This window comes from Nycticebus coucang, chromosome 14 (genome assembly GCF_027406575.1).
Source record: "Nycticebus coucang isolate mNycCou1 chromosome 14, mNycCou1.pri, whole genome shotgun sequence".
NCBI lineage: Eukaryota > Metazoa > Chordata > Mammalia > Primates > Lorisidae > Nycticebus > Nycticebus coucang.
In genome coordinates this window covers 31,794,688-31,821,001 of record NC_069793.1, presented here as the reverse complement: position 1 = coordinate 31,821,001, position 26,314 = coordinate 31,794,688, and the positions used below count along the sequence as shown (strand labels likewise).

The window sequence follows — 26,314 nt, the reverse complement described above, 5'->3', positions numbered from 1 at the left end:
CATTTACATTGTTGGTGGGGCTGCAAACTAATACAGACTCTTTGGAAAGAAGTATAGAGAATCCTGAAAGAACTGAAAACAGTCCTTCCATTTGATCCTACAATCCCATTACTAGGTATCTACCCAGAATAAAAACAATCATTTTATCATAAGGACATTTGCACTAGATTGTTTATCACAGCTCAATTTACAATCACCAAGATGTGGAAACAACCTCTGTGCCCATCAACCCAGGAATGGATTAATAAACTATGGTATATGTATACCATGGAATACTATTCAGCCCTAAACAAGATGGAGATTTTGCATCCTTCATAACACATGGATAAATTAGGAGAGCATTCTCCTAAGTATCACGAGATTGGAAAAACAAGCATCACATGTAGTCAATACTAATATGAAGCCAGTAGATGATCTAATATACGTCCACACAAGAGAAAAACTTAATTCAAGCTGGGGAGAGAGGGAGGAAAGGGGGAAGGGACGAAAGGAAGGAGGATCATGTACTCCCACCTAATGGGCACAGGTAAGGGTATATGGCACACATCCTAGGTGCAGGACACAACTACAACAGGGATGTTACCTAACTAATGTAAACACTATAACCTAATTCAACCCTCATATTCATCTGAAATTAAAAAAATTAACATCATGTTAAGCAAAAATTGCAGAGTTAAAAACTAAGGGGGTTTTGATTCAGAAATATGGGATTTAATAAGGCACAGTTGGGGATCTGGATGATGGATCATAAAATTTTACAAAAATATACTTAGATCTTGTCACAAAATGGAGCAATTAAAGTTTAATGACAAGACACTAGGATGATTTTTCTATTAACTGATGTATCTCAGATGAAGAAAATTATTTTATCTTTATATTTCTGTATTTACCTTACTACAGTAATACTCCATGAGTGCTGCAGTAACATAAACATGGTGGCGGGTTCTGGTATCTTCTCTTGCTTTTTTAAATATCATTCTTCCAGATTTGATACCTTCTGCTCTCCTTGCAAATTTCATATATTGGATATATACCTATGCAAAAATAAAAGTATATTCTACAAATTAGGCAGTATGTATAACATATATGAAAGCAATCTTTATTACCAAAGCAATTAGAAAGTAGGATTATAGATAACAGCTATTTGAATCCATATACTAATCTTTTCTGGTATTAGAGATGCATGCAAATTAATCTGGTTTTGTTTTTAAATTGAGATATAGCTCACACACCACAAAATTTGCTCTTTAAAGTGTACAACTGATGGGTTTGGTTTTGTTTTGAGAGTCTCACTCTGTCCCACAGGCTAGATAGAGTGCCATGGAGTCATACTCACAGCAACCTCAAACTCCTGGGCTCCTGAGTAGCTGGGACTACTAATGTCCAGCTAGGTTTTTTTTCCTATTTTTTTTTTGTAGAGACAGAGTCTTGCTCTTGCTGAGGCTGGTCTAGAATCCATCCACCTTGATCTCCCAGATTACTAGGATTAAAGGTGTGAGCTACTGTGCTCAGCCACAATTGGTGGTTTTAAACATATTCACAAGGTTGTACAATCATCACCACTATCTAATTCTAGAATATGCAAATTAAATTTTAAGGAGGAAAAGTGTAAAACAAATAGAAAACACTTTTTTCTTTTTGAGACAGAGTATCAAGCTGTTGCCCTGAGTAGAGTGCTGTGCTGTCACAGCTCACAGCAACCTCAAACTCTTGGGCTTCATTGATTCTCTTGCCTCAACTTCCCAAGTAGCTGGACTACAGGCGCCCACCACAACATCCAGCTATTTTTTGGCTGTAGTTGTCATTGTTGTTTGGCAGGCCCGGGCTGGATTCGGTATATGTGGCTGATGCCCTAGCCACTGAGCGACAAGCGCCAAGCCAGAAAACACTCTTAACAGGAAATGCCAAGATCTAAAAAAACTCAAGATTTGATTTAATACAAGCATGTTTTACAATACATGTTTAACTTTACATTTTCTTGGTTTCTTTAAACAAAGCCAGGATTCCATCTTTTAAAGACAATATGATGCAACTTTATTAATAAACTGTGAGCAATACTATAAACCCAACACGTACAGAGTGTCCAATACATGATGACTATGCAACACTTGCTTAATAAAAAAAATAACTATTAGAAGGGTCCTGGTTTTGCTACCCTTTTTTTTTTTTTTTGGAGACAGAGTCTAACTTTGTAGCCCTTAATAGAGTGCCTTGGCATCATAGCTACAGTAACCTCAAACTCTTGGGCTCCAGCAATCCCCTGGCATCAGCTTCCTGAGTAGCTGGGACTACAAGGACCCACCACAACACCTGGCTTTTTTTTTTTTTTTTTTGAGACAGAGTCTCACTATGTTGCCCTGGGGAGAGTGCTGTGGCGTCACAGCTCACAGCAACCTCAAACTCTTGGGCTTCAGCGATTCTCTTGCCTCAGCCTCCCAAGTAGCTGGGAATACAGGCACCCACCACAACGCCTGGCTATTTTTTGGTTGTAGTTGTCATTATTTTTAGCAGGCCAGGGCCAGGTTCAAACCCATCAGCTCCGGTGTATGTGGCCAGTGCCCTAGCCCTGAGTTATGGGTGCCAAGCCAACATCTAGCTATTTTTAGAGAGGAGGTCTTGCTCTGGCTCAGGCTGGTCTCCAACCTATGAGCTCAAGCAATCCACCTGCATCAGCCTTCCAGAGTGCTAGTATTACAGGTGTGAGCCAGCACACCCAGCCTCCCTACTTTTGATGGATGGATGGCTGAATGAACTGTAAGCCCCTTAAGGAAAGGAATTTTATCTAGTTTGTCATTATATTGCTGGAGTCTAATACAATGCAAAAACTCCAACAATATTCTTGCTGGATATGTTTGCTGAATGAATTTAAAAATGATGCATAAATATAAACATTTAGAGCAGTAGAATCCAATATAAACAAACAAAAAGCACTGTAGCTGTAATTGATTTGAGGCAGAGGAAGGCCTGGAGCTCCACTCATAGGCCGGTGCCCCTTCCACTCCCACTGTGAGAGTTTCATTACATTTTTGGAGAAATTTAGGGACTACAGAACAGGATTTGGGATAAAGTGAGTTTATGTCCAACCCTTTCTTAGAATATTGGTTTTTTCTGCCTCATTTGAAAAGAATTTTTTTTTTTTTTAAGAGACAGGTCTCACTTTATTGCCCTTGGTAGAGTGCCGTAGCATCACAGCTCACAGCAACCTCCAACTCCTGGGCTCAGGCAATTCTCTTGCCTCAGCCTCTCAAGTAGCTGGGACTACAGGCGCCCACCACAACGCCCGGCTATTTTTAGTTGCAGTTTGGCCGAGGCTGGGCTTGAACCCACCACCCTTGGTATATAGGGCCAGTGCACTACCCACTGAGCCACAGGCGCCGCCCTGAAAAGAAATATTTATTAAGCAACAATTATGTGGTATAAAGAAGCTTCAAACCATGCTTATGGAAAGTGTTAAAATTCTTCTGTAGCTATTTCATGTGGTTGCATAAAAAAGCAAAAAAAAAAACAAAAAACAAAAAAACAGCAGAGAATAGATCAGTAATAGTCAAGGACTGGGGCAGAAGGAAGGGTTACCTACAAAAGGGTCACATGAGGGAATGTTTGGGGGTGATGTAAGAGTTCTATATCTTTTTTTTTTGGCCGGGGCTAGGTTTGAACCTGCCACTTCCGGCATATGGGACCGGCGCCCTACTCCTTGAGCCACAGGTGCCGCCCAAGAGTTCTATATCTTAATTATGGTGGTCCCATCAGGCAATGTTATTTTTCAAGATTCATAGAACTATATAACAAAAACAATGAAATTATTTTTGTTAATCAGACTGTAAAGGTAGGAAAGAGATTTGTAAAGTTACTCACCAAGGTGGGGTCAATATCCTCAATTGCTAGAAGTCTGTTATATATACTATGAACCTTCTCATACTTCATGCGACTCTAAGGTGGTAGAGAATAAATGAATATAAATATGTGGCTATAAACCAGCAAAGATGTGAGCGCTAAGGAATCCAGAAACTGTACATCCTGCCCCTACAATGGCATCTACTTTGAGCACAAATATGAGCTAAAGACTAATAAATTTGTTCATTTTGCATTATCTCTGCAAAGAAGCTGCCAGAAAAAAATTCAGTCATGTAGTAATTCTTGTATTGAAAGAAAGTTTTAAACATTTTACTTACCTCTTCATAATCCGCATATGCAAAATAAAGAAGCATATTTTTCTTCAATAAAGTGCTTATGGCTCTTTCATATATATTAGCAGCTTCATCACTAAATAATTTGGCATTATTCATATCCTAGGGGAAAAAAACTCATCCTCAATAATTTTAATAAAGTTAAAAGACACTAAAATTAATAAAATTGCATCTACTTTACTTATATGTACCTCAGAAAACACATACATACATGTGGGTGCACACACGAACACATACAAGAATCATGTGATACTCTAGGTTTTTTTTTTTTTTTTTTTTTTTTGAGAGCGCCTCTCACTCTGGCACCCTGACTAGAGTGCCGTGGCATTACAGCTCACAGCAACCTCAAGTTCTTGGGTGCAAGAGATTCTCTTGCCTCAGTTTTTCTATTTTTAGCAGAGATGTGGTCTTGCTATTGCTCAGGCTAGTCCTGAACTCCTGAGCTCAAGCAATTCACCTGCCTTGGCCTCCCAGAGTGCTAGGATTACAGGCGTGAGCCACCACGCCTGGCCATATAAGTACTCTAAATCATTCATCACTTTAATACATTAAAAAACAGCCACTATATTTTAATTCTAAGTAGTATAATTATATGAGCATTACTAAGATTCATAGGGACATAAATTTAAAATTTTCAACATTTATACTTTATTATCAAAATTCAATGTTACATGTTTCAGTAAATCATTGCTATAACAAAACCATAAAAAGACCGAAGTGGGTGGTCAGGGGAAAGAATACTCACTCCCTTCTCTGCTAGCAGTTTACTTGACTGCTCAAGATACTGAGCCGCTTCATACCAAATATCAGGGTGATGGCCCAGCACAAGCAGGCACTGTTCATAAGCAAACATAACTAAGGAAAGACATTCACAAAAACAGCCAATTAAAGTAAATAGTATTTGTAAAACCATCAATACAAACATCATAACTGAATTATTAGGCTAAGATAGGCCCCTCAAAAATGAATAATAATTAGAAATGAAAAGCTTGAGGGATTTCTGATATCCACCCAAGCCCCACCTATCCATCACTTATTAAATTAATATTTATTTAGTACCAACTATATACTAGGGAATGTGAAAGGCATTACTAGTATGTGGCTGAATAAGAATTCCTATATTCAAAAAGTCTGCAGTATATGATTTAAGGAAGCAAAGCTAAAAAGGATTATGATGAAGAAAGCATAGTGTACTCCTGAAATTTACAGCAGCAGGACTTAACATAGTTTAGGAACTCAAGAAAGGCTTTACTAAGGAACTGACATCTAAAACAAAACCTGAAGAAGGGATAGAAGCTGGTCAGATGAGAAAATAAGTGGAGTGGAGGAAAGATGAAGTACAGAAAAATGAGGTAGGCAAAGGAAACTGTTTGCAAACCTACAGGGGAGAGAGCAAGGCAAGATTGAAGAATTCAGTAAAGTCCAAATTCCAATCCAGCAACAGCAGAGCAGTTTATATCACACTAACCCTCCTGAAAGTAAAGATTATAAACTAAAAAAAAAAGCAACTCTTTAAGGTACTGGAGAATGAGCAAAACAGAAGCAGAATTCAGAGGAGATTGAGCCCTTGAAAAAAATGAAACCATACTAGATGAAATCCATACTTAATATGGCTTTTTCCTTCAAGAGCACACCCATGTATATGCAGTTCTGGGAGAGCAAGAGTTCAGGTCAAATGCTACAGACTTGAAGTAACAGAGAGATCTGAGCTTTGAAAACACTTGGAAATTGATGGGTGAAATCCCCAAAAGTAGAGAGCCAGAGCCTGAAAATCTGGGTTATAAATGTCCTCAAGTCCTTAGCTGATACCTGAAATGTACATTCTACAGGAAAAAAATAGAGAGACCAGCAGAAAGCAAAGCTGGAAGCCTTAAAGAGTTCAATAGGTAACTCAGCAGCTGCCTATTTTAAGGGAGATCAAGTTTGGAATTTGAATCCTATCAAGTTAGGTGGTCTGAGTAAATACCTTGGACTTTCTATTCTAAGAGGTAAAGGCTAAGTCTCAGGATTAAGAGATTTACCCTGAGATTAAAGGTAAAAAATTAAAATAGACCTGTTTTAATCATTAAAACCAAGCTGTCACAAAGTCCAAGTGATCTACCAGTAATTTAACTTCCTACTAAAATAAAACTCAGCATTCTTCAAAGGAATATAACAGAATCCAGTCTTTACAGTGAATCATTTGTACATTTGTACAGTGTCCAAAAGAAAAAATTTAAATATCTAGACATGATGAAACAGGAAACTATTGGGTGGTGCCTGTAGTTCAATGGGTAGGGCGCCGGCCCCATATACTGAGGGTGGTGGGTTTGAACCCGGCTCAGCCAAACTGCAACAAAAAATAGCCAGGTGTTGTGGAGGGCACCTATAGTCCCAGATACTTGGGAGGCTGAGGCAAGAGAATCGCCTAAGCCCAGGAGTTGGAGGTTTCTGTGAGCTGTTACACCACGGTACTCTACGGAGGGTGACAAAGTGAAACTCTGTCTCAAAAAAAAAAAGAAAGAAAGAAAAAGAAACAGGAAAATATGACACATAGTCAAGAGAAAAAGCAAAAATTCCATGATAGCTGATGGCCTAGATATTAGAATTTTTAGATGAGGACTTTATAGCTACTGTTATATGTTCAGAGATATTTTTAAAAGATAGTAATGAACACAGAATCTCAACTGAGAAATGGAAACTATAAAAAAGGAACTAAAAAAAAAACTTATAGAACTGAAAAGTATGAAATGAAAATTCACCAGATGGACTTCATAGCATACTACATGTGCTTAAACAAAGGTTCAGTGAACACAGAGATAGATCTATAAAAATTATTATTATTTTTTAATAAAAATTATTGAATCTGGAGAACATAAGGGGAAAAGAAAGATTATAGGTAAAAGCACAACCTCAGTAACATATGGGAATATCAAGTGGCCTAACACACATATAATTGGAGTCCCAGAAAGGTAAGTCTTGTTACCTCTCTTTGTTATGAGGGTCTGATCCTCCGTACGAAGAGGGTTGCTCTTTTCCCATTGTATATATTTCTTCCACATATCTACTTGCTGAGCTTCTTGAGGGGTATTCTGAGGAGGCACTGACGGAGCATTGCGGTCCAAACCTTTCATTACTGTCTCATATTCCTAGATAACAAACATTTAGAATTCATTGGTATGCTTGGAACAACTCAGATATTTGGGATGGAATTAATCAGTTTAGAATATTTTGTACAAAATGCCTAGTTTTCCCAAATACCACTTTGTTAATATAATCTAAACTATTTAAGAGTAGGGAAAAAGATAACAGAAGTACTAACCCATTCGAGAACAGGTTCCCAGAAATTGGGTGCACAGAATACCCATGGGCCCTTTCTACAGGTGACCTAGCAGGTCACTCTCCAAAAGTAGGAGTTAACAGATCAACATAACTGAAAATATGGTGGCATTATTATTGCCATCTTCAGAGAAATTGTCTCTTTTAAAATTTCAATAGTTTGTATTAATAGGCTATTTTTTCTACCTTCTTTTTTTTTTTTTTTATGGTAGAGACAGAGTCTCACTTTATGGCCCTCGGTAGAGTGCCATGGTGTCACGCAGCTCACAGCAACCTCCAACTCCTGGGCTTAAGCGATTCTCTTGCCTCAGCCTCCCGAGTAGCTGGGACTACAGGCGCCCGCCACAATGCCCAGCTATTTTTTTTTTGATTGCAGTTCAGCCAGGGCCAGGTTTGAACCCGCCACCCTCGGTATATGGGGCCGGCGCCTTACCGACTGAGCCACAGGCGCCACCCTATTTTTCCTAACTTCTAAGAGTGTCAATAAATGAAAAGATATGCACACAAGAAAAAAATCTGTCCTATAGTGCTATAGACCACAGAGTAAATACATTATTCAGATGAACAGGTACAAGGAAAAGATAAGAATTACTTCATCAATTCTACGTAGAACCTTGTCTCTACATCCTGTTTTCTCATATTAAAAAATAATTTCTTCCAAACTGTATTTATTCTATGTTATCCACACAAATAGATGTTTCATTTCAAATGTATAATTTGCTCAGACACTGCAATTAACTGTTGTTAGTTAAGGTTGTTAATGACTGAAAATATTAAGAGTATTATGGGCGGCGCCTGTGGCTCAAAGGGTAGGGCGCTGGCCCCATATGCCGGAGGTGGCAGGTTCAAACTCAGCCCTGGCTAAAAAAAAAAAAAAAAGAGCCTGTAGTCCCAGCTACTCAGGAGGCTGAGGCAAGAGAATCGCTTAAGCCCTAGAGTTAGAGGTTGCTGTGAGCCATGTGATGCCATGGCACTCTACCCGAGGGTGGTACAGTGAGACTCTGTCTCTACAAAAAAAAAAAAAAAAAGAGTATTATAATACCAGATAGGAAAAGCTCTATTATAAACAACCCACTCATAATATCATTAAAATAAATGGTCTGATAGTATTCCATACCTTTGCTACACGTCTAGCATTCATGTAATCTCTACTCCGATCTTCAATCATTTTTTTAGCTAAATGAATGTTGATACCCTAAGAAAAAAACAATAACATGAATTATTTAAAAAATTGAGTATAATATCTTTTGATAGTTAATTTGTTCATTTATTAAGTAAGTTTAAATTCTTTATTTTGGGATAGGTGCAGTGGCTCATGCCTTTAATCCTAGCACTCTGGGAGGCTAAGCCAGATGGATTGCTGGAGCTCAGGAGTGTGAGACCAGCTTGAGTAAGAGTGAGACCCCATCTTTACTAAAAGTAGAAAAAAAACAACAAAAAAAACAACACTCCCTGGAAGTGGTTGTACGTGCCTGTAATCCCAGCTACTCAAAAGGCTGAAGCAAGAGGATTGCTCAAGTCAAGAGTTTGAGGTTGCTGTGAGCTATGATGCCATGGCACTCTACCCAGGGCAACAGAGTCAGACCCTTGTCTCAAAAAAAAAACCTTTAAAATACTTTTTGTTTAATAAAACAAAGGCTCAGTCACATTGTATGCCTCAAAGGTTAACAGGATCTGCTTATGTCTATTATGAGCTGGCAGTAAACTTCCATGTAGCAGAAATTTACAAAGATGGAGTAACTTGAAAAGGGTCAATTATTTCATATAAAATTCTATTAAGAAAAAGAATGATATACACATTCATTTGGGTGAATAGCCATAGTCGACTTTAATAGTCCTTTTCTTACTAGGTGTGTATAGCCTTAAAGGCAAAAAAGACAGAAGTAGCTAGGAAAGATAAATATTACCACTCATGCCTAGCTGTTCTCCATGAGTAGTCCATGGATCCTGGTCCTCTAGAATCTTTCAATGAGTCCATGAGATCAAAGCAATTTTCACATAACAGTAAGACATTATTAGCCTCTCTCGCACATATAAAGTGGACTTTTCCAGAGGCTACATGATGTTCAATATCATAACAAAATGAATTTAGAAGCAGGTATGAAAATCTAGCTATTTCTTATTAAGCTAGCTATTAAAAAAGATTTGCAAACATATAAAACAATGTCACTATTACCCAGGGAGAGTGGCTTGCACCTCTAATCCCAGCAACTTGAGAGGCTGAGATAAGAGGATAGCTTGATCCCAAAAGTTTGAGACCAGCCCAGGCAACATAGCAAGACCCTTCCTTTCTTTTCTTTCTCTCTTTCTTTTTTTTTCTTTAGACAGAGTCTTTGTTGTCCTCAGTAGAGGACCCTGGCGTAATAGCTCACAGCAACCCCAAACTCCTGAACTCAAATAATCCTCGAGACTTGACCTCCCCAGAAGCTGGAACTACAGGCAGCTGACACTACTCCCAGATCTTTCTTAAAGTCGGCATCTCGCTCTTGCTCAGGCTGGTCTCAAACTCCTGAATTCAGGCAATCTACCCACCTTGGCCCAGAGTGCTAGGTCAAGGTGGGTGGATTGCCTGAATTCAGGAGTTTGAGACCCAGGCTATGGTCAGAGTGCTAGGACTAAGGCATTGTGTTCGGCCCAAGACCCTGTCTTTATTTATATTGTTTATTTTTATTTTTTTTTTTAGACAGAGGCTCACTATGTCACCCTTGGTAGAGTGCTGTGGTGTCCCACCTCACAGCAACCTCCAATTCTTGGGCTTAAGTGATTCTCTTGCCTCAGCCTCCCAAGTAACTGGGACTACAAGTGCCTGCCACAATGCCTGGCTATTTTTTGTTGTTGTTGTAGTTGTCATTGTTATTGAGCAGGCCTGGGCTGGGTTCAAATCTGCCAGCCCTGGTGTATGTGATGGGTACCCTAATCACTTAGCTATGGGCACAGAGCCAAAACTCTGTCTTTAAAAATGAAAAAAAATTAGTCAAGCATTGCCTATAGTCCCAGCTACTCAGGAGGCTGAGGCAGGAGGACTGCTTGAGCTCAGGAATTCAAGGCTGTAGTGAGCTATGGTCTTCCCACTGCATTCCAGCCTGGGCAACATAGCAAGAACTTGCTTCTCAAAAGAAAAAAAACTGTTACTCTTCTTACTAAATTTTTTCTTGTTTTGGAAAATATACATAGTAGTTTTCTTTTGAATGCTACTTATATCAAAATAAAAGGTTTCTTATTATTAAATGAATTAATAAATACCTTGAAAATTTCTCAGTTTTAATTTCTTCTTTTTTTTATTATTATTTTTTAGAGATAGAGTCTTACTTTGTCGCCCTCAATAGAGTGCTGTGGCGTCACAGCTCACAGCAACCTCTAGCTCTTGGGCGTCACAGCTCACAGCAACCTCTAGCTCTTGGGGTTAGGTGATTTTCTTGCTTCGGCCTCCCAAGTAGCTGGGACTACAGGGCGTCTGCCACAATGCCCGCTATTTTTTTGTTGCAGTTTGGCCGGGGCCAGGTTTGAACCCACCACCCTCGGTATATGGGGGCAGCACCCTACTCACTGAGCCCCATAGGCACTGCCCTCAGTTTTAATTTCTAATGTGCTAACTACTGATAGATAAAAACCACATTAAAAGTTCCAAAGTTTCCTTTGGCTCGGTGCCCATAGCTCAGTGAGTAGGGCACCAGCCACATATACCAAAGCTGGTGGGTTCAAACCTGGCTCCGGCCAGCTACACAACAATGACAACTGCAAGAGAATCACTTAAGCCCAAGAGTTTGAGGTTGCTGTGAGCTGTGATGCTACAGCACTCTACCAAGGGTGACATAGTGAGACACTGTCTCAAAAAAAAAAGAAAGTTTCCTTCCCTAGGTTTGCAATGTGTTGTGAAAAAATAAAAATGAAAAATAAAAGTTATTTGTGTGGCTCAGCGCCCCATAGCTCAGTAGTTAGGGCGCTGGCCACATACATCAGGGTTGGCAGGTTCAAACCTGACCCAGGCCTGCGAACCAACTACAACTACAACAAAAAATAGCCGGGTGTTGTGGTGGACTTGGGAGGCTGAGGCAAGAGGATCACTTTAGCCCAAGAGTTTGAGGTTGGTGTGAGCTATGACACTACAGCACTCTATCCAGGGCGACAAAATCAGGCTCTGTCTCAAAAAAAAAAAAAAAAAAGAAAGAAAAAGAAGAAAAGAAATAGTTACTTAACAGTAATAGGGAGACTTTCAAAGCCTTGTAAAATAGGAGTAGCTCCTTTATTACAATCAATACACAAACAGACAACATGTAACACTGATATCTAGGTACTTGATACTGGAAAGTCTAGAATCCACAGATCCACAATGCATAAAAATTAAAATGGCCTGGTTTATAATAAATAACTCTGGCCCAATTTACCTCTTCATACTTATTATAGTCTCTCCAGAGTTGTTCAATGTTGATCATTGGATTAACGCAACCTCGTTGATAAACTCTTCGGACAGCTGTTATTCTCTGATTTTCTGCATAAGATCCAACAGCTTCCCTGAGATCAGATAAGAAATGCCATCAATTAATCATATTATAACTAAATCAACAGTTTATATGAAAAAAACTATAAAAATACTTACACGCCTTTTAAGAAATTGATGTAATCCACCCAAATCTAAGAAAGAAAATAAAAGGTTATAATCTTTCTTGAGATTTTCAAATTAAAAATTTTTTCCTACAGATCATATGGCACAGAGAAAAAAATATTTAACTCTACCTGATAGGACATAATTTCCATTCCAATTTTATCCAGTGCAAAGTCATATGCTTGAGCCATTTTTTCTCTGAAAATAAATGTGAAAGACATGGTTATTAAAAATTTTTTGTTATTAAATTGTATCTATAATTAAAACAATTTCTGATCATATGATCAGAACAGTATTTGAACCTTTTCTATAAATAAAAATTAAAAACATCTTTGTAAGTATATAATGAAAGTTCTTTACGTTAAGCTTATCAGTGTCATTAATTGATGTACTTTGTTTCCTTTATCTACTGCTTGTAGATAAGGCCTCAAAGATAAGGCCCAGGTCTGACTTATCTTTATATCCTTTAAGTTGCCTAATTTTAGATGTAGCCAATTAAAATGTGGAAATATGTAGTTCTCTCATTAAGGAGTTAAGTTATACCTGAAAATCTGTTAGTTCTAAAATAAAATTTAGGGGGAAAGAACTTCCTCTTCAAGATAAGAAAATAATGTATAGGCTCAGCGCCTGTGGCTCAAGAGGCTAAGGCGCCAGCCACATACACCTGAGCTGGCAGGTTGGAATCCAACCCGGATCCGCCAAACAACAATGAGGGCTGCAACCAAAAAATAGCCAGGCGTTGTGGCAGGCGCCTGTAGTCCCAGCTACTTGGGAGGCAGAGGCAGGAGAATCGCTTGAGCCCAGGAGTTGGAGGTTGCTGTGTGCTGTGATGCCATGGCACACACTCTACCCAGGGCAACAGCTTGAGGCTCTGTCTCAAAAAAAAAAAGAAAAGAATAATAAGCAAAAGATTATAATAAAGATAGAATTCTAGTCTGCCTGTTAGTTATGAACAAAAACAGCATCAGAAAATGTCCCTTATGGGCGGTGCCTGTGGCTCAGTGAGTAGGGTGCCGGCCCCATATGCCGAGGGTGGCGGGTTCGAACCCAGCCCCAGCCAAACTGCAACAACAACAAAAAAAATAGCTGGGTGCTGTGGCGGGCACCTGTAGTCCCAGCTACTCGGGAGGCTGAGGCAAGAGAATCACTTAAGCCCAAGAGCTAGAGGTTGCTGTGAGCTGTGTGATGCCACGGCACTCTACCAAGGGCCATAAAGTGAGACTCTGTCTCTACAAAAAAAAAAGAAAATGTCCCTTATTTAGATTTCAGCAAAGATGGGTAAGTGGGTGTAAGGAAGAAGCAGGAGGTTAATTGTTCAATAGAATAGTCAAAGATCTCTTAGATCACTTATTTAGCACATCAGATTAAAATCTGCCAAGATTTGTACCAGTAAAAGTATAAAGATGATGGCCAAGCAAGGTGGCTCATGCCTGTAATCCTAAATTTGGGGAGGCCATAGTGGGAGAACTGCTTGAGGCCAAGAGTTCAAGATCAGCCTGAGCAAGATCAAGACCTTGTCTCCAAAGAAGAAAAATAGCTGGGTGTGGTGGCACACACCAGTAATCCCAGCTACTTGGGAGGCTGAGGCACGAAGATCCCTTGAACCTAAGAGTTTGAGGTTGCAGTGAGCTATGATGATGCCACTGCACCCTAGCCCAGGTGACAGAGCAAGACCCTATATTCAAAAAAAGGAAAAAGTATAAAGGTGTTTCTTTAAAAAGTTTGACAGCAGGCCTCTCAACAAAGTAGTTTGGTGTTGTTAAATATACAGTGTTTCAGTATAGAAGGCTTGAGTCTAATGCCAGTGGCTTTCTTTGAAGTGCTTTCCCCAAGGTTACTGACTTCTTGGGGAATCCTGACTTTTCAAATCCTATGTCTCTTCCCATCTGGTACTAAGAGAGGAATGAGTTTGTGTGGGATTCGCTGTGTGCCTGGAGATGACCTGCATTAATAAGGCCCTGATTTCACTTACTTGTAACTCGGTAGTTTACCCTTGGTTTCTCGGACATATGAAAGATAACACTTCCATAAATCAATGTGCAAAACCTTCATAAGGCATCTCTGAAAAAGCTTTAAATGCAAGAATATATAATCAGAATCCAGCTAAATAAATTTGGCATATACATGGATAAAATGCAGCTACTTATTAAAAAAACAAATTCACCTAAGTGAAGTTTCTCAGGCATGGAAAGAAAGACACCACATGTATTCTCTAATAATTTGGAACTAATCAATGGGTACACATGGGCACAGAGAGAAGTAAAAGCCATTGGAAATCAAGAAGCGGGGACAGGGAAGGAGTAAAAACGTATCAACAGGTACAATGAACACTATTCAGGTGATGGGCACACTAATAGCCCTGACTTAATCATTATTAAAGTTATCTATGTACCAAAAACATTTGTACCTGGTTAATATTTTGAAATAAAAAGGAAAATAGGCAGGGCACGGTAGCTCATGCTTGTAATCCTAGCACTCTGGGAGGCCAAGGCGGGTGGATTGCCATAGCTCACGAGTTGGAAACTAGCCTCAGAGCAAGACTTCATCTCTAAAAATAGTCGGGTGTTGTGGTGGGCACCTGTAGTCCCAGCTACTTGGGAGGCTGAGGAAAGAGAATCACTTAAGCCCAGGAGTTTGAGGTTGCTGTGAACTGTGATGCCACAGTACTCTACTGAGGGTGACAAAGTGAAACTTGTCTCAAAAAAAAAACAAAAAAGGAAAATAAAAACAAAAAACAAATTCAGCTCCCTTCATGAATTTATCTTCCTGTTAATAAAAGGCAAATAACAATTTCCTCTTGTTTTCAGTTTACACAATTAAAATTATTCTCATGGTCAGTAGAAGTATAATTATTTTCCTTTTCCAAAATTTTTATGGTGAACATTTTTAAACATAAAAAAAAGTTGAGGGTGGTGCCTGTGGCTCAGTGAGTGAGGTGGCGGCCCCATATACGGAAGGTGATGAGTTCAAACCCAGCCCCGGCCAAACTGCAACAACAAAAAAAATAAATAAACTTAGCTTAAAAAATAATAATAATAAAAAAGTTGAATAAGTACAATGAACTCTTAAATAATCCCTACCTAGAGTCAATAATCATTAACATTTTACTGTGTTTGCCACATATATATTAAGCCTTAAGCTAAATTTTAATATAAGATTCAAAGTATGATTAAGAGGACTTACCTTTTCAACCTTGTCATAATTTTTAGCTTTAATCTGAAGAGAAACAGAAAAAAATAAAGAATCAACCTCATTCTTTTGAACAAAACATTATATATATGTGTGTGTGTGTGTGTGTATATATATATATATATATTTTTTTTTTTTTTTTTCTTTTTGAGACAGAGTCTCACTTTCTTGCCCCTGGTAGAGTGCTGTGGCGTCATAGCTCAGAGCAAACTCAAACTCTTGGGCTGAAGCAATTCTCTTGCCTCAGCCTCCCAAATAGCTGGAACTGCAGGCACTACCCCAAAACTCAGCTGTTTGTTTGTTTTTTTACGGACGGGGGTCTCACTCTTGCCCAGGCTGGTCTTGAACTCTTTAGCTCAAGTGAACCACTTGCTTTGGCCTCCCAGAGTGCAGGGATTATAGGCATGAGCCACTGCACCCAGCCTATTTCTATATTTTTGAAACAATTTTTAGCCAACTCTGAGAATTCATCCCTACACTTTCCTATTAATTTTACTTTTCAAAAATAACAAATAGGACAGGTGTGCTGGCTCACGCTTGTAATTCCAGCACTTTGGGAGGCTGAGGCAAGTTAATCACTTGAGGCCAGGAGATTGAGACCAGCCTGAGCAAACACTGAGACTCCATCTCTACAAAAAAATAGAAAAACCAGTCATAGTGGCGTCCAGTGTAGTCCCAGCTACTTGGGAGGCTGAGGCAGCATTGCTTAAGCCTAGAAGTTCAAGGATGTGGTAAGATATGATTGTACACAGCACTCCAGCCCGAAGGAAAAAGAGCAAGACCTTGTCTCAAAAAAAACAAAAAAAGAAACCCATAAATAATTGATGTTTGAATCTAAACAAATACTATGCATTGTAAATATGCTTATATAAATCTAATCTATATGGATAGATTTTTATAAATTCATTTACAATGAAATTTTGTGAATTTAAAGTTTTGTAAAATAGTCATGAGACAAATACAGAAATAAATATGGATCTACCTAAATAAGACTTTAGCAGACAAACTTAAAAGGATTACTTTCCCTCAATAGCCACTAGAATAATCTGAGAACAACAAAAAGATTTGCAAATTTTGACCACACATATTTAGTCACGTCATCTACTTACTATATTGTGGGCACTGTGTTAGGCACTGAAGCTACCACAGTGAACAAGACAGGTCTGTGCCTGCCCATATAAAGGTTACTATTTTATGGAGAAAATAAGACAAGGAAATGGAAAGTCATTATAAAAGATTGATAAGGGCTAACATGGGGAGAGCAGGGTGCTATAGGAACATTTAATAAAAGCCAAAAAACAAAGAGTTGAGGAGTTACCAAAGACCGAAAAGTTATGATCTAAGGATGAAGTGTTTGGTAAAGAAAGGGAAGAGATATTCTGTCAAGAGGTTCAATGCTACTAGATCTCTCTCTTTTGTTTTCATTGGATGTTAGGTGGGATTAGGTGCTCAATTGTGTTAATCAGCAAATCTTTGCTTCACCTGGATAAGTAAGTATAATAAATATTTTGGTTGGTTAGAAAAGTTTTGGCTTATGGTCCTTTCCTTTCTAATATAGTATAAAACTTTCCCCCAGTTTTCTGGTTTATTTTTTGCTGGTAACTTTTTTCTCTGGACTCATAAATTTTCATCTTGATCCTCAGAGTTCATAAATCTTAGCACAGATCTAAACACAGATCTTTGTTCTATGAGGCCATTTAGTCAAGGCTCTGAAGTGCAACCTTGTAGGTTCATATTCTGGCTATCCACTTATTCTCTTTTTTCCTCATCAGAATAATGGATAATAGTACCTACTTTGTTAGGGCTATTCTGAGAACTTAATGGGTAAATAAATGTGAAGCCTTTAAAACATTGCCTAGCAGAGTCAGAACTCAGTAACTGTCATTTATTATTATCACCACAAATTCTACTTGGATCTTAGCATACCCTTTGAACCTAACAATTCTAGCCATTCTTAGTTCAAAAATTTTCTTTTTAAGTTGGGTGAGGTAGCTCATGTCTATAATCCTAGCACTCTGGGAGGTCCAGGTGGGTGGATTGCCTGAGCTCACAAGTTCAAGACCAGCCTGAGCCAGAGCAAGACCTCGTCTCTAAAAATAGCAGGGCATTGTGGCAGGTGCCTGTAGTCCCAGCTACTTGGGACATTGAGGCAAGATAATTGCTTAAGCCCAAAAGTATGAGGTTGTTGTGAGCTGTGACACCATGGCACTCTACCAAGGGCAGCAAAGTGAGATTGTGTCTCCAAAAACAAAAAATCTTTTTTTTCTTTTTAAAATGATCTCTCTTTCATCTGTTCCTTTTTCTCCTTCTAGGTCTTTTGGTTCTATCCTCAAAAATCTGTTATCTTTACCCTTTCTTTGAATTTTTGCTCAAGGTTTTAGAATAATTTGTTCACTAGATTCTCCAGGCTATTCATTTACATCTCCATGTGATCACTCTCTCCACCATCTAACCAGTTGCTGTATTTAGTTCATAAATAGTGGTTTTTGACACTCAGAGTTTAAAACTGCACTTTGAATCTAGTGTTCATATCATTATTTTGTTCCAGCTGTTGTCTCTCTCCTCCAACAGATCTATTTTGTTGCAGGATTGTCCCGACAATTTTAGTTTTTATTATCTTCTGATTGCAGGATCCGTAGATGTGCTGTTATTTATTTTGTCTATTCCCTGGAGCTGTATGGGCAGTCCTACAGTACTACAAGTTGACCTTTTCTCTACCATGACAGCTATGTAGCAAGTGTAGGCAGCAAACATGCTATTGCTAGTCCTCTGCCACGGAGCCAGAAAGAACTCTCTGCTCAAGAGTTAGGACGACTCAACCTGCCTGTTCTGTTCCTTTTGGTTTCCAAGAGGCCCAGAAGGATGTCAACATTTCTCTGGTATAGGGCAATTGAAAGGTTCCAAGTAATTTCTAACGTCAGCCTTGGTCTTCATTCTAGGCCAGCTGTTCTCAACCTGTGGGTCATGACCCATAGGAACTGTATTAAAGGGCCCCAGCACTAGGAAGGTTGAGGACCATTGTTCCAGGCTCTCTACCAGTATTTTTCTTTGAGACTCTAAGAATAGCATCTAGCTGCTTGGCTCAGTACAGGAAAATAGGCTGAGTTGACAGGGGAAGTGAAGTAGGATGAGTTCAAGTCACTGCCTTCTTAGATGCAGGTGAGACTATACACAGTTCTTATAGACAGGAAAGCCAAAAATACCCATTGGGAAATTTGACAAAGAATAGAAAAAGGCCAGGAGAGAAAACACAAATAGTTAAAAATCACAGAGCATATGTACAAATTTCCAATGTGGGCAAGATAAATTAAAATAATAGATACCACTTTCTACTGATCAGAATGGTAAAAACTTAAAAGGGGATTACCACTATCAAAGATATATAATGAAAAGGGATTTCATACATTGCTGGAAAAAATATGAATTTCTATAGCCTTTACAGAAAGCCATTGGTAAGAACTAGTCTAATAAAGCGTCAAGATAGGCTGGGTGCAAGGCTTATGCATGTAATCCTAGCACTCTGGGAGGCTGAGGCAGGAAGATCACTTGAGTTTAGAAGTTTCAGATAAGCCTGAGCTGGATCTAGACTCCATCTCTACTAAAAATAGAAAACTCTGCCAGGCATGTTAGCACATGCCTATAGTCCCAGCTCCTTGGGAGGCTGAGGCAACTCTTGAGCTCAAGAGTTTGAGGTTGCTATGAGCTATGGCGACACTATGGCATTTTACCCAGGGTGACAGAATGACAGTGTTTGTCTCCAAAAAAAAAAGCACCAAGAAATAAAGGTATTTGTACAAGGCTATTTGCTGCAAACACTGTTAACAAAGTAAGTGCACACCAGTAGGGAAATGGTTTAATAAATAATGGTGCATCCACATCATGAATTACATATGCATATAAAATGAATTAGAGGCCAGGGGTGGTGGCTCACACCTGTAATCTTAGCACTTTGGGAGGCTGAGGCAGGTGGATTGCCTGAGCTCACAGGTTGGAGACCAACCTGAGCTAGAGCCAGACCCCATCTCTAAAAATAGCCAGGTATTGTGGTGTTCACCTAGAGTCATAGCTACTTGGGAGGCTGAGGTAAGAGAATCACTTAAGCCTAAGAGTCTGAGGTTGCTGTGAGCTATGGCACTCTACTGAGGGTGACAAAGTGAAACTCTGTCTCAAAAAAAAAAAAAAAAAAGAATTAGAGCTATAATAGATAACTGGGAGGGTATTTCCATCATATGTTAAGTAAAAAATAATAAAATACATATAATCCATTTTTATAAAATGATGACTAAAAATAATACCTATGTATATATTTATGTATGATATTGAGCACAGAGAAAAATATAGGATATCCACAAGGTTGGTAAACATAGTTATGTATGGTTCTGGGGTGATATGGGTGGAAGGAAAAACAGAGGCAAGAAAAAAAGAGACTGTACTGTAAGTATATGATCTCGTTTATGCACGTTAGTAAAATAATCTCTATTATGCATGTGTATGAAATATAAACTCAGAAAATTTAAATTTTATCCCCCACACAAATTGGTCTTGTATCTTAAATTTATCAGCTATTTTTTCAACTGCATTATACAATAAATATACACAGAAAAACATAATTTTTGACTAATACAAAAGACTCTCTGACCTTCAGTAAAAGGCCAATGACTTGTCATTCATTAATTCAACCATTAAATATTAGATAGCCCTTCTACAGAGCAGGCACTGGTGGCAGCGATAATCCCATTATTTACTAAAGATTATCCATTCAAAACATACTTTTTCTTGTTAACCAGTGTGATGAAAATGTCAAATGGTATATAAAACCAGTGTATGGTACCCCATGATTGCATTAATGTACACAGCTATGATTTAATAATAAATAAATTAAAAATAAATAAATACAAAAAAATGGAAAAATTTAAAAAAAAAAATACTTTTTTTTGCTGTTTTTTTGGCCAGGGCCAGGTTTGAACCCACCACTTCTGGTATATGGGGCTGGCGCCCTACTCCTTGAGCCACAGGTGCTGCCCCCCAAAATACTGCTTTGGAGATTAAATGGGCAGTGTGATAAAAAGAAAAGAATTTAATCAGGCCAGGCACGGTGGCTCACGCTGTAATCCTAGCACTTTGAGAGGCCGAGGTAGGTGGATTATTTTGGGTTCAGCAGGTTGAGACCAACCTGAGCAAGAGCAAGACCCCTCTCTACAAAAACAGAAAAACTAGTTGGGTGTTGTGGTGGGCGCCTGTAGTCCCAGTTACTAAGGAGGCTGAGGCAAGAGGATTGATGACACCTTGGAGTCTGAGGTTGCTGTGAGCTATGATGATGCCAAGGTAGTCTACCCAAATAAAATTTAAGCCAAAGTTTTACCTTTGACAGTCTTTTTATTGAGACAGAGTCTCATTATGTTGCCCTCCGTAGAGTGCTGTGGCATCATAGCTCATAGCAACCTCATACTCTTGGGCTTAAACAATTCTCTTGCCTTAGCCTCCCAAGTAACTGGGACTACAGGAGCCCACCACAACGCCTATTTTTTGGTTGCAGCTGTTATTGTTGTTTAGCTGGCTCAGCTGGGCTCCAACCTGCCAGTCTTGGTGTATGTGGCTGGTGCCCTACTCACTGAGCTATAGGCGCCAAGCCACCTTTGACAGTCTTGATTGAAATCTGCATTGCCTGATTTACTTGGCCGTTACTTTACCTTTTAGCCTTGTAGGCCTAGCTGAGAATTTGAGAGCATTTAAAAGCATTTACGTTAAAAAAAAAATTAATCACATTGCATCAACTACTTATTCTATTCTAGCATCAGCTTTTCCACCTGTAAGATAGGAAAAAGAGGGGGGCGCCCGTGGCTCAGTGAGTAGGGCACTGGCTCCATATACCGAGGGTAGCAAGTTCAAACCCAGCCCTGACCAAACTGCAACAAAATAAAAATATGTTAAAACCATAAAAATAAACAAATAAATAAAATAAGTTAAAAAAAAAAAAGATAGGAACATCTACTTCAAAGAGTTGGTATCAATAATTTTAAAAAAAGAATATAAAGGGCGGCGCCTGTGGCTCAGTGAGTAGGGCGCCGGCCCCATATGCCGAGGGTGGCGGGTTCAAACCTCAGCCCCGGCCAAACTGCAACCAAAAAATAGCCGGGCGTTGTGGCGGGCGCCTGTAGTCCCAGCTGCTCGGGAGGCTGAGGCAAGAGAATCGCGTAAGCCCAGGAGTTGGAGGTTGCTGTGAGCCGTGTGACGCCACAGCACTCTACCCGAGGGCGGTACAGTGAGACTCTGTCTCTACAAAAACAAACAAACAAACAAAAAAACCTAAAAAAATTAAAAAAAAAAAAAAAAAAAGAATATAAAGCATGTAGACATTCTAGATGCTCATAAATCATACCAATTAACAAAGCTTCGAACCAAAAGTGTATAAACTTTTCATTAAATCTTCTCTAAATAGTTAATGTAAATGAAGTAGCCAAAAAGAACAATGTTGTTATTATTACTGGCCTCACTTGGCAGAAGAGCAAAGGTTACAGTGCAGGTCATACTCAAATTCCATTATTGGCAAGACCAGCAGGTCAACACCCTGCCTACAGCCATCCTACCAAGAATCCGTTTCCTTCTTTAACAGATTATTACCCTAAGTAAATATTATTACTTAGTTTGAGATGCAGATGCTGTTAGATTCTGCTTGTCTTAATTACCCAAAATATATATTTTTTGAGACAGTCTCACTATGTCACCCTTGGTAAAGTGCTATGGCATCATAGCTCACAGCAACCTCAAAGTCTTGGGCTGAAGCGATTCTCTTACCTTAGCCTCCCAAGTAGCTGGGGCTACACGTGCCCATCACAACATCCGACTATTTTTTTTGTTGTAGTTGTCAATGTTGTTTGGCAGGCCCCTCCAGTGCATGTGTCTGGCACCCTAGCTGCTGAGCTACAAGTACCAAGCCTATTTACTAATATTTCAATGAAAACACCTTATCTGTAAGTTAAATATTCTTAAATATATTTAGCATAGTGTGTGCATTAACACAGGAATCCATTCTACTTGGTAATGGAAGCTTGGTTTAAATTTTAAAAATAAAGAAAAATTCTTGATACTTTGAATTTTTCTTAAGTTTTTGTTTTGACATCTTGCATTCTCAAATCTTATTATTATGAATCAACAGAAAATGCTTACATTTAAATTTCATTATATACATACAAATAAGTTTTCAAAGTTCAGGCCTACTTATATTTTACCTATTAAAAGTAATGTTATGTAATTCTTTTTTTTTGAGACAGAGTGTCACTATGTCACCCTCGGTAGACTGCTGCGGCATCACAGCTTACAGCAACCTCAAACTCCTGGGCTTAAGCAATTCTCTTGCCTCAGCCTCCTGAGTAGCCAGGACTATAGGCACCCACCACAATGCCTGGTTATTTTTTTGTTGTTGTTGTTGTCATTGTTGTTTAGCAGGCCCCGGCTGGGCTCAAACCCGGCAGCTTCAGTGTATGTGGCTGGCACCCAACTCACTGAGCTACAGATGCTGAGCCAATGTTATGTAATTTTAATGACAGTTGCTCGTAATAAATTATCTTTAGTTTCTGCAGTAGTTCTTAAACTTTAACATGCAGAAAATCATCTGGGGTGATTATTGAAAGAATAGATCTTTATTCTTTAATAGGAATCCAAAATTATTCTAATTCAAAGAGATCCAAGTTTTCACACTTTGGAAGCACTGATCTAGAATAATAAATTATCATATATTTACTTCATATAGAAGAATTGATTTTTTTTAAGTAGTTGGAAATATACCAAAACATGAACACTTGTATGTTACTAGGATGAACTTCAAGATTTCTAAATGTGGACATATTTTTGTAATTTAAAAAATCATTACAAATAAAAATTAAAAATAATTTTTAATACTTATCTTTTTGGTATATCTGTTTATCATAAAAATTTGTCATACAATTGCATCATTACCTTTTAAATGAATTATCTGAATTTTACCAAGATATGAAAAGTTACTATAGAGGAGAAACAAAATTTTTTGAAATTTGCCAACTTCCTAATGACTATTTTTATTTTATAGAAGGATAACTGGAATAATATCAAGATTAATTAAATCTTAATTTTAATTAAATACCAATCAATCAATATTTACAGGATAGTAAAGCAAGAGTAATACAGATGCTTCATGACACTTTTGAACACTTCATATTTCCAGTCTTTTGTAAACTTCCACAATTATTTCTCAAGCATTTAATATGCCATCAATTATCTTTTGGAACTAAAACTATCCTCAGAGCAATTACTGGAACTAAGCACTTAAAGTACATTATTCAACTTTGTAAAGTATAATTTTATCAGAAGAAAAAATGTCTAATAAACCTTTGACTAACTGAGGTATCATTCATTTTTTCTTTTTTCTTTTTTTTGTAGAGAAAGAGTTTCACTTTATCGCCCTTGGTAGAATGCCGTGGCATCACACAGTTCACAGCAACCATCACACAGCTCCAGGGCTTAGGTGATTCTCATGCCTCAGCCTCCCAAGTAGCTGGGACTACAGGCGCTCGCCACAACGCCCAGCTATTTTTTTGTTGCAGTTTGGCAGGGGCCGGGTTTGAACCTGCCACCCTCGGTATATGGGACTGGCGCCTTACCCAGTGAGCCACAGGTGCTGCCCCGGTATCATCCATTTTTAATACAATTTAAATTAGCCATGCCCTTTACCTGGAATATCTTATAGGCAGATCTAAAGACACCACAATATTTAGTTGTTCAAAAAACCGTTAAGAACATTTTTCATGTCTCATCGATTCATTGAACATTTTATGAAATGCCTATAAAATTCAAATTATTCTCATCAGAGAAATAGAATTCTACTTTAATAGCATTTTGACAGAAATGCTCAAATTCAAATTTTTTATCCCTTGAGGAAAAATAATACCATTAAATCAGAATTTTTAAAAAGCATTTTTTAAAAATCATCAATTAGAAGAATCATTAATAAGTAACTTCAAAAATATATCTGACAATCTAAAGGAAAATCTAAGTTTGTATATTCTTTTTCCATACAACCTTTTGGGATGAGTGAGTGCTTATGTTTTAAGACATTAATGGGCACATAGAAGCAGGGCTGGGATCCATCTAAAATGAGTTCTTATGCCAGGTGTTTACAATGAATCAAATGAGTGAATGAATTGCACACTCATATTCCTAATTTATTTCCTGCATCTTCTCTAAAGTATAGCATATGCACTTTTGTGGGATTTATGATAATCAATTTAAATTGAGTTTGAGATGCAGATGCTGTTAGATTCTGCTTGTCTTGATTATCCAAATAGCTTAGCCCCAATCCTGAAAACTGAAAGCAAATGGAATCCTAAATATAAACTCATCTTCTATTTGTTTACTTTTTCACTACTCATTTTCAGCTGCACCCCTTTCCAATCCTTATACTCTGAACATATGTCCTAGGATTATGGAATGCAAATAGTTTTAGGGAATTTGGGAAACACTGAGGAATGACATATTAAGATATACAAACAGGTTTTTAAGTTGCTGGTATGGGTTGCAGAATATTCTCCTTTCCATCATCCACTCCCAATTTTAGGTAGAAATGTCAGCGAAGTAGTTTCTGCAAATAAATCCATTTTTATTCCACAAATGATTATGTGCCTACTATGTGGCAAGCCCTTTTCTAACACTAGAAATATAGGTGGGGATTATACTTAGTCTTACAACTCCTGGAATTTTATTTTAATTATATTTTGGGAGGGGAGTCATTACCTAAAAAAATTAGGCAATTCATATTTTTGCTCATCTATACTTCCTAATTTTTCCTGTAATAAGTTGTGTTATTTCTATAATTTACAATTTTCCTATTTAATATAGATATAAATGTATAACTATAATATATGCCGAATTAGATTTAACAAGATCTTCTAAACTATTGATGTTCCATAAATTTTCAGTTTTCAAAGGCCCTTAAATATATCACAGAATTGTTAAAAATGTGTGGAAATTGCCGGGCGCGGTGGCTCACGCCTGTAATCCCAACAATGTGGGAGGCTGAGGAGGGAGAATCGCTTGAGCTCAGGAGTTCGAGACTCGCCTGAGCGACAGTGAGACCCCGACTCGTGAAAAAAAATGGAAAAACGCAGCCGGGAGCCGTGGCGAGCGCCTATAATCCCAGCGGCTTCCGGAGGCTGAGGCAGCAGGGTGCCCACAGCCCGAGTCTGAGGTTGTGGTGAGCTATCATGCCCACTGCACTCTGCTCAGGGGCATAGGGTGGGACCCTGTCTCAACAACAACAAAAAAAAAAAGTGTGGAAATTACAGACCACTAAAGTCATTATAATCAAAATTAAAATATGCTAAAGAAAAATTATTATCTTCATGTCTAGATTAAATTATTTTCATTCTGATTCTTTGTGCTAATCACTAGATATTAATTATTCCACTTTCCTAACTACAAAATATTTGTCATATGTCCTTAGAATTTTCAAAGTAGATATAGGGATATGGACCTTAATTTATAATCTAGTTATAAAAGTTTATAACTTAGTTGGAAACATAAAATATTGAAAATACAGGAATTTCAATTTAAAGCTTTTTGCATATGCTGTATGTCCTATAAAATTCAGAGGAAAAGGAGTCCTATGTAAAGTAGAATGACCAAGGAAATTGGTAGTGAAGATACTCACACAAGAAAAACAGGAGGCATTGGAAAAATAGGTTGGCAGATCGTGGTGAAGGTCCATTACCGAGGTATAAAAAGCCAGGCAGAGTTAAATTTTAAACACAGAAAACCTCAGTGGATGTCACTGTGTCTGATGAAAGTAGAGAAAGTTTGGCTCATCAGTAGGTTGTGGGGTACAAGTGAGGGAGAACACAATGAGATGAAGCAAGCAAATATTAGCTACAGTAGTAGCTACAAGAGTGCTGTCTATCATCCTTAAATGGTGTAATATTGTTCTTAGCTTGGGGGAAGGAGAAGAGGGAGAAAAAACTAGTAATGTAGAAGGAAAAACAAATTTTTT

At 38.3% G+C, this 26,314-nt stretch overlaps 1 protein-coding gene across 2 annotated transcripts in view; it reads right to left on the bottom strand.

Annotated features, from left to right (window-relative positions):
- CSTF3 (cleavage stimulation factor subunit 3) overlaps nucleotides 1-26,314 on the bottom strand; it is an 87,243-nt gene that overhangs the window by 11,114 nt on the left and 49,815 nt on the right. For both annotated transcript variants that reach the window (XM_053562908.1, XM_053562909.1), the window contains exons 4-14: nucleotides 15,292-15,324; nucleotides 14,081-14,178; nucleotides 12,240-12,306; nucleotides 12,103-12,137; nucleotides 11,891-12,017; nucleotides 8,623-8,700; nucleotides 7,153-7,315; nucleotides 4,933-5,042; nucleotides 4,173-4,289; nucleotides 3,856-3,930; nucleotides 891-1,034 (exon numbers count right to left, since the gene is read on the bottom strand). In XM_053562908.1, the coding sequence (XP_053418883.1) occupies nucleotides 891-1,034; nucleotides 3,856-3,930; nucleotides 4,173-4,289; nucleotides 4,933-5,042; nucleotides 7,153-7,315; nucleotides 8,623-8,700; nucleotides 11,891-12,017; nucleotides 12,103-12,137; nucleotides 12,240-12,306; nucleotides 14,081-14,178; nucleotides 15,292-15,324 (1,047 nt within the window). The remainder of the gene's footprint in view (nucleotides 1-890; nucleotides 1,035-3,855; nucleotides 3,931-4,172; nucleotides 4,290-4,932; nucleotides 5,043-7,152; nucleotides 7,316-8,622; nucleotides 8,701-11,890; nucleotides 12,018-12,102; nucleotides 12,138-12,239; nucleotides 12,307-14,080; nucleotides 14,179-15,291; nucleotides 15,325-26,314) is intronic.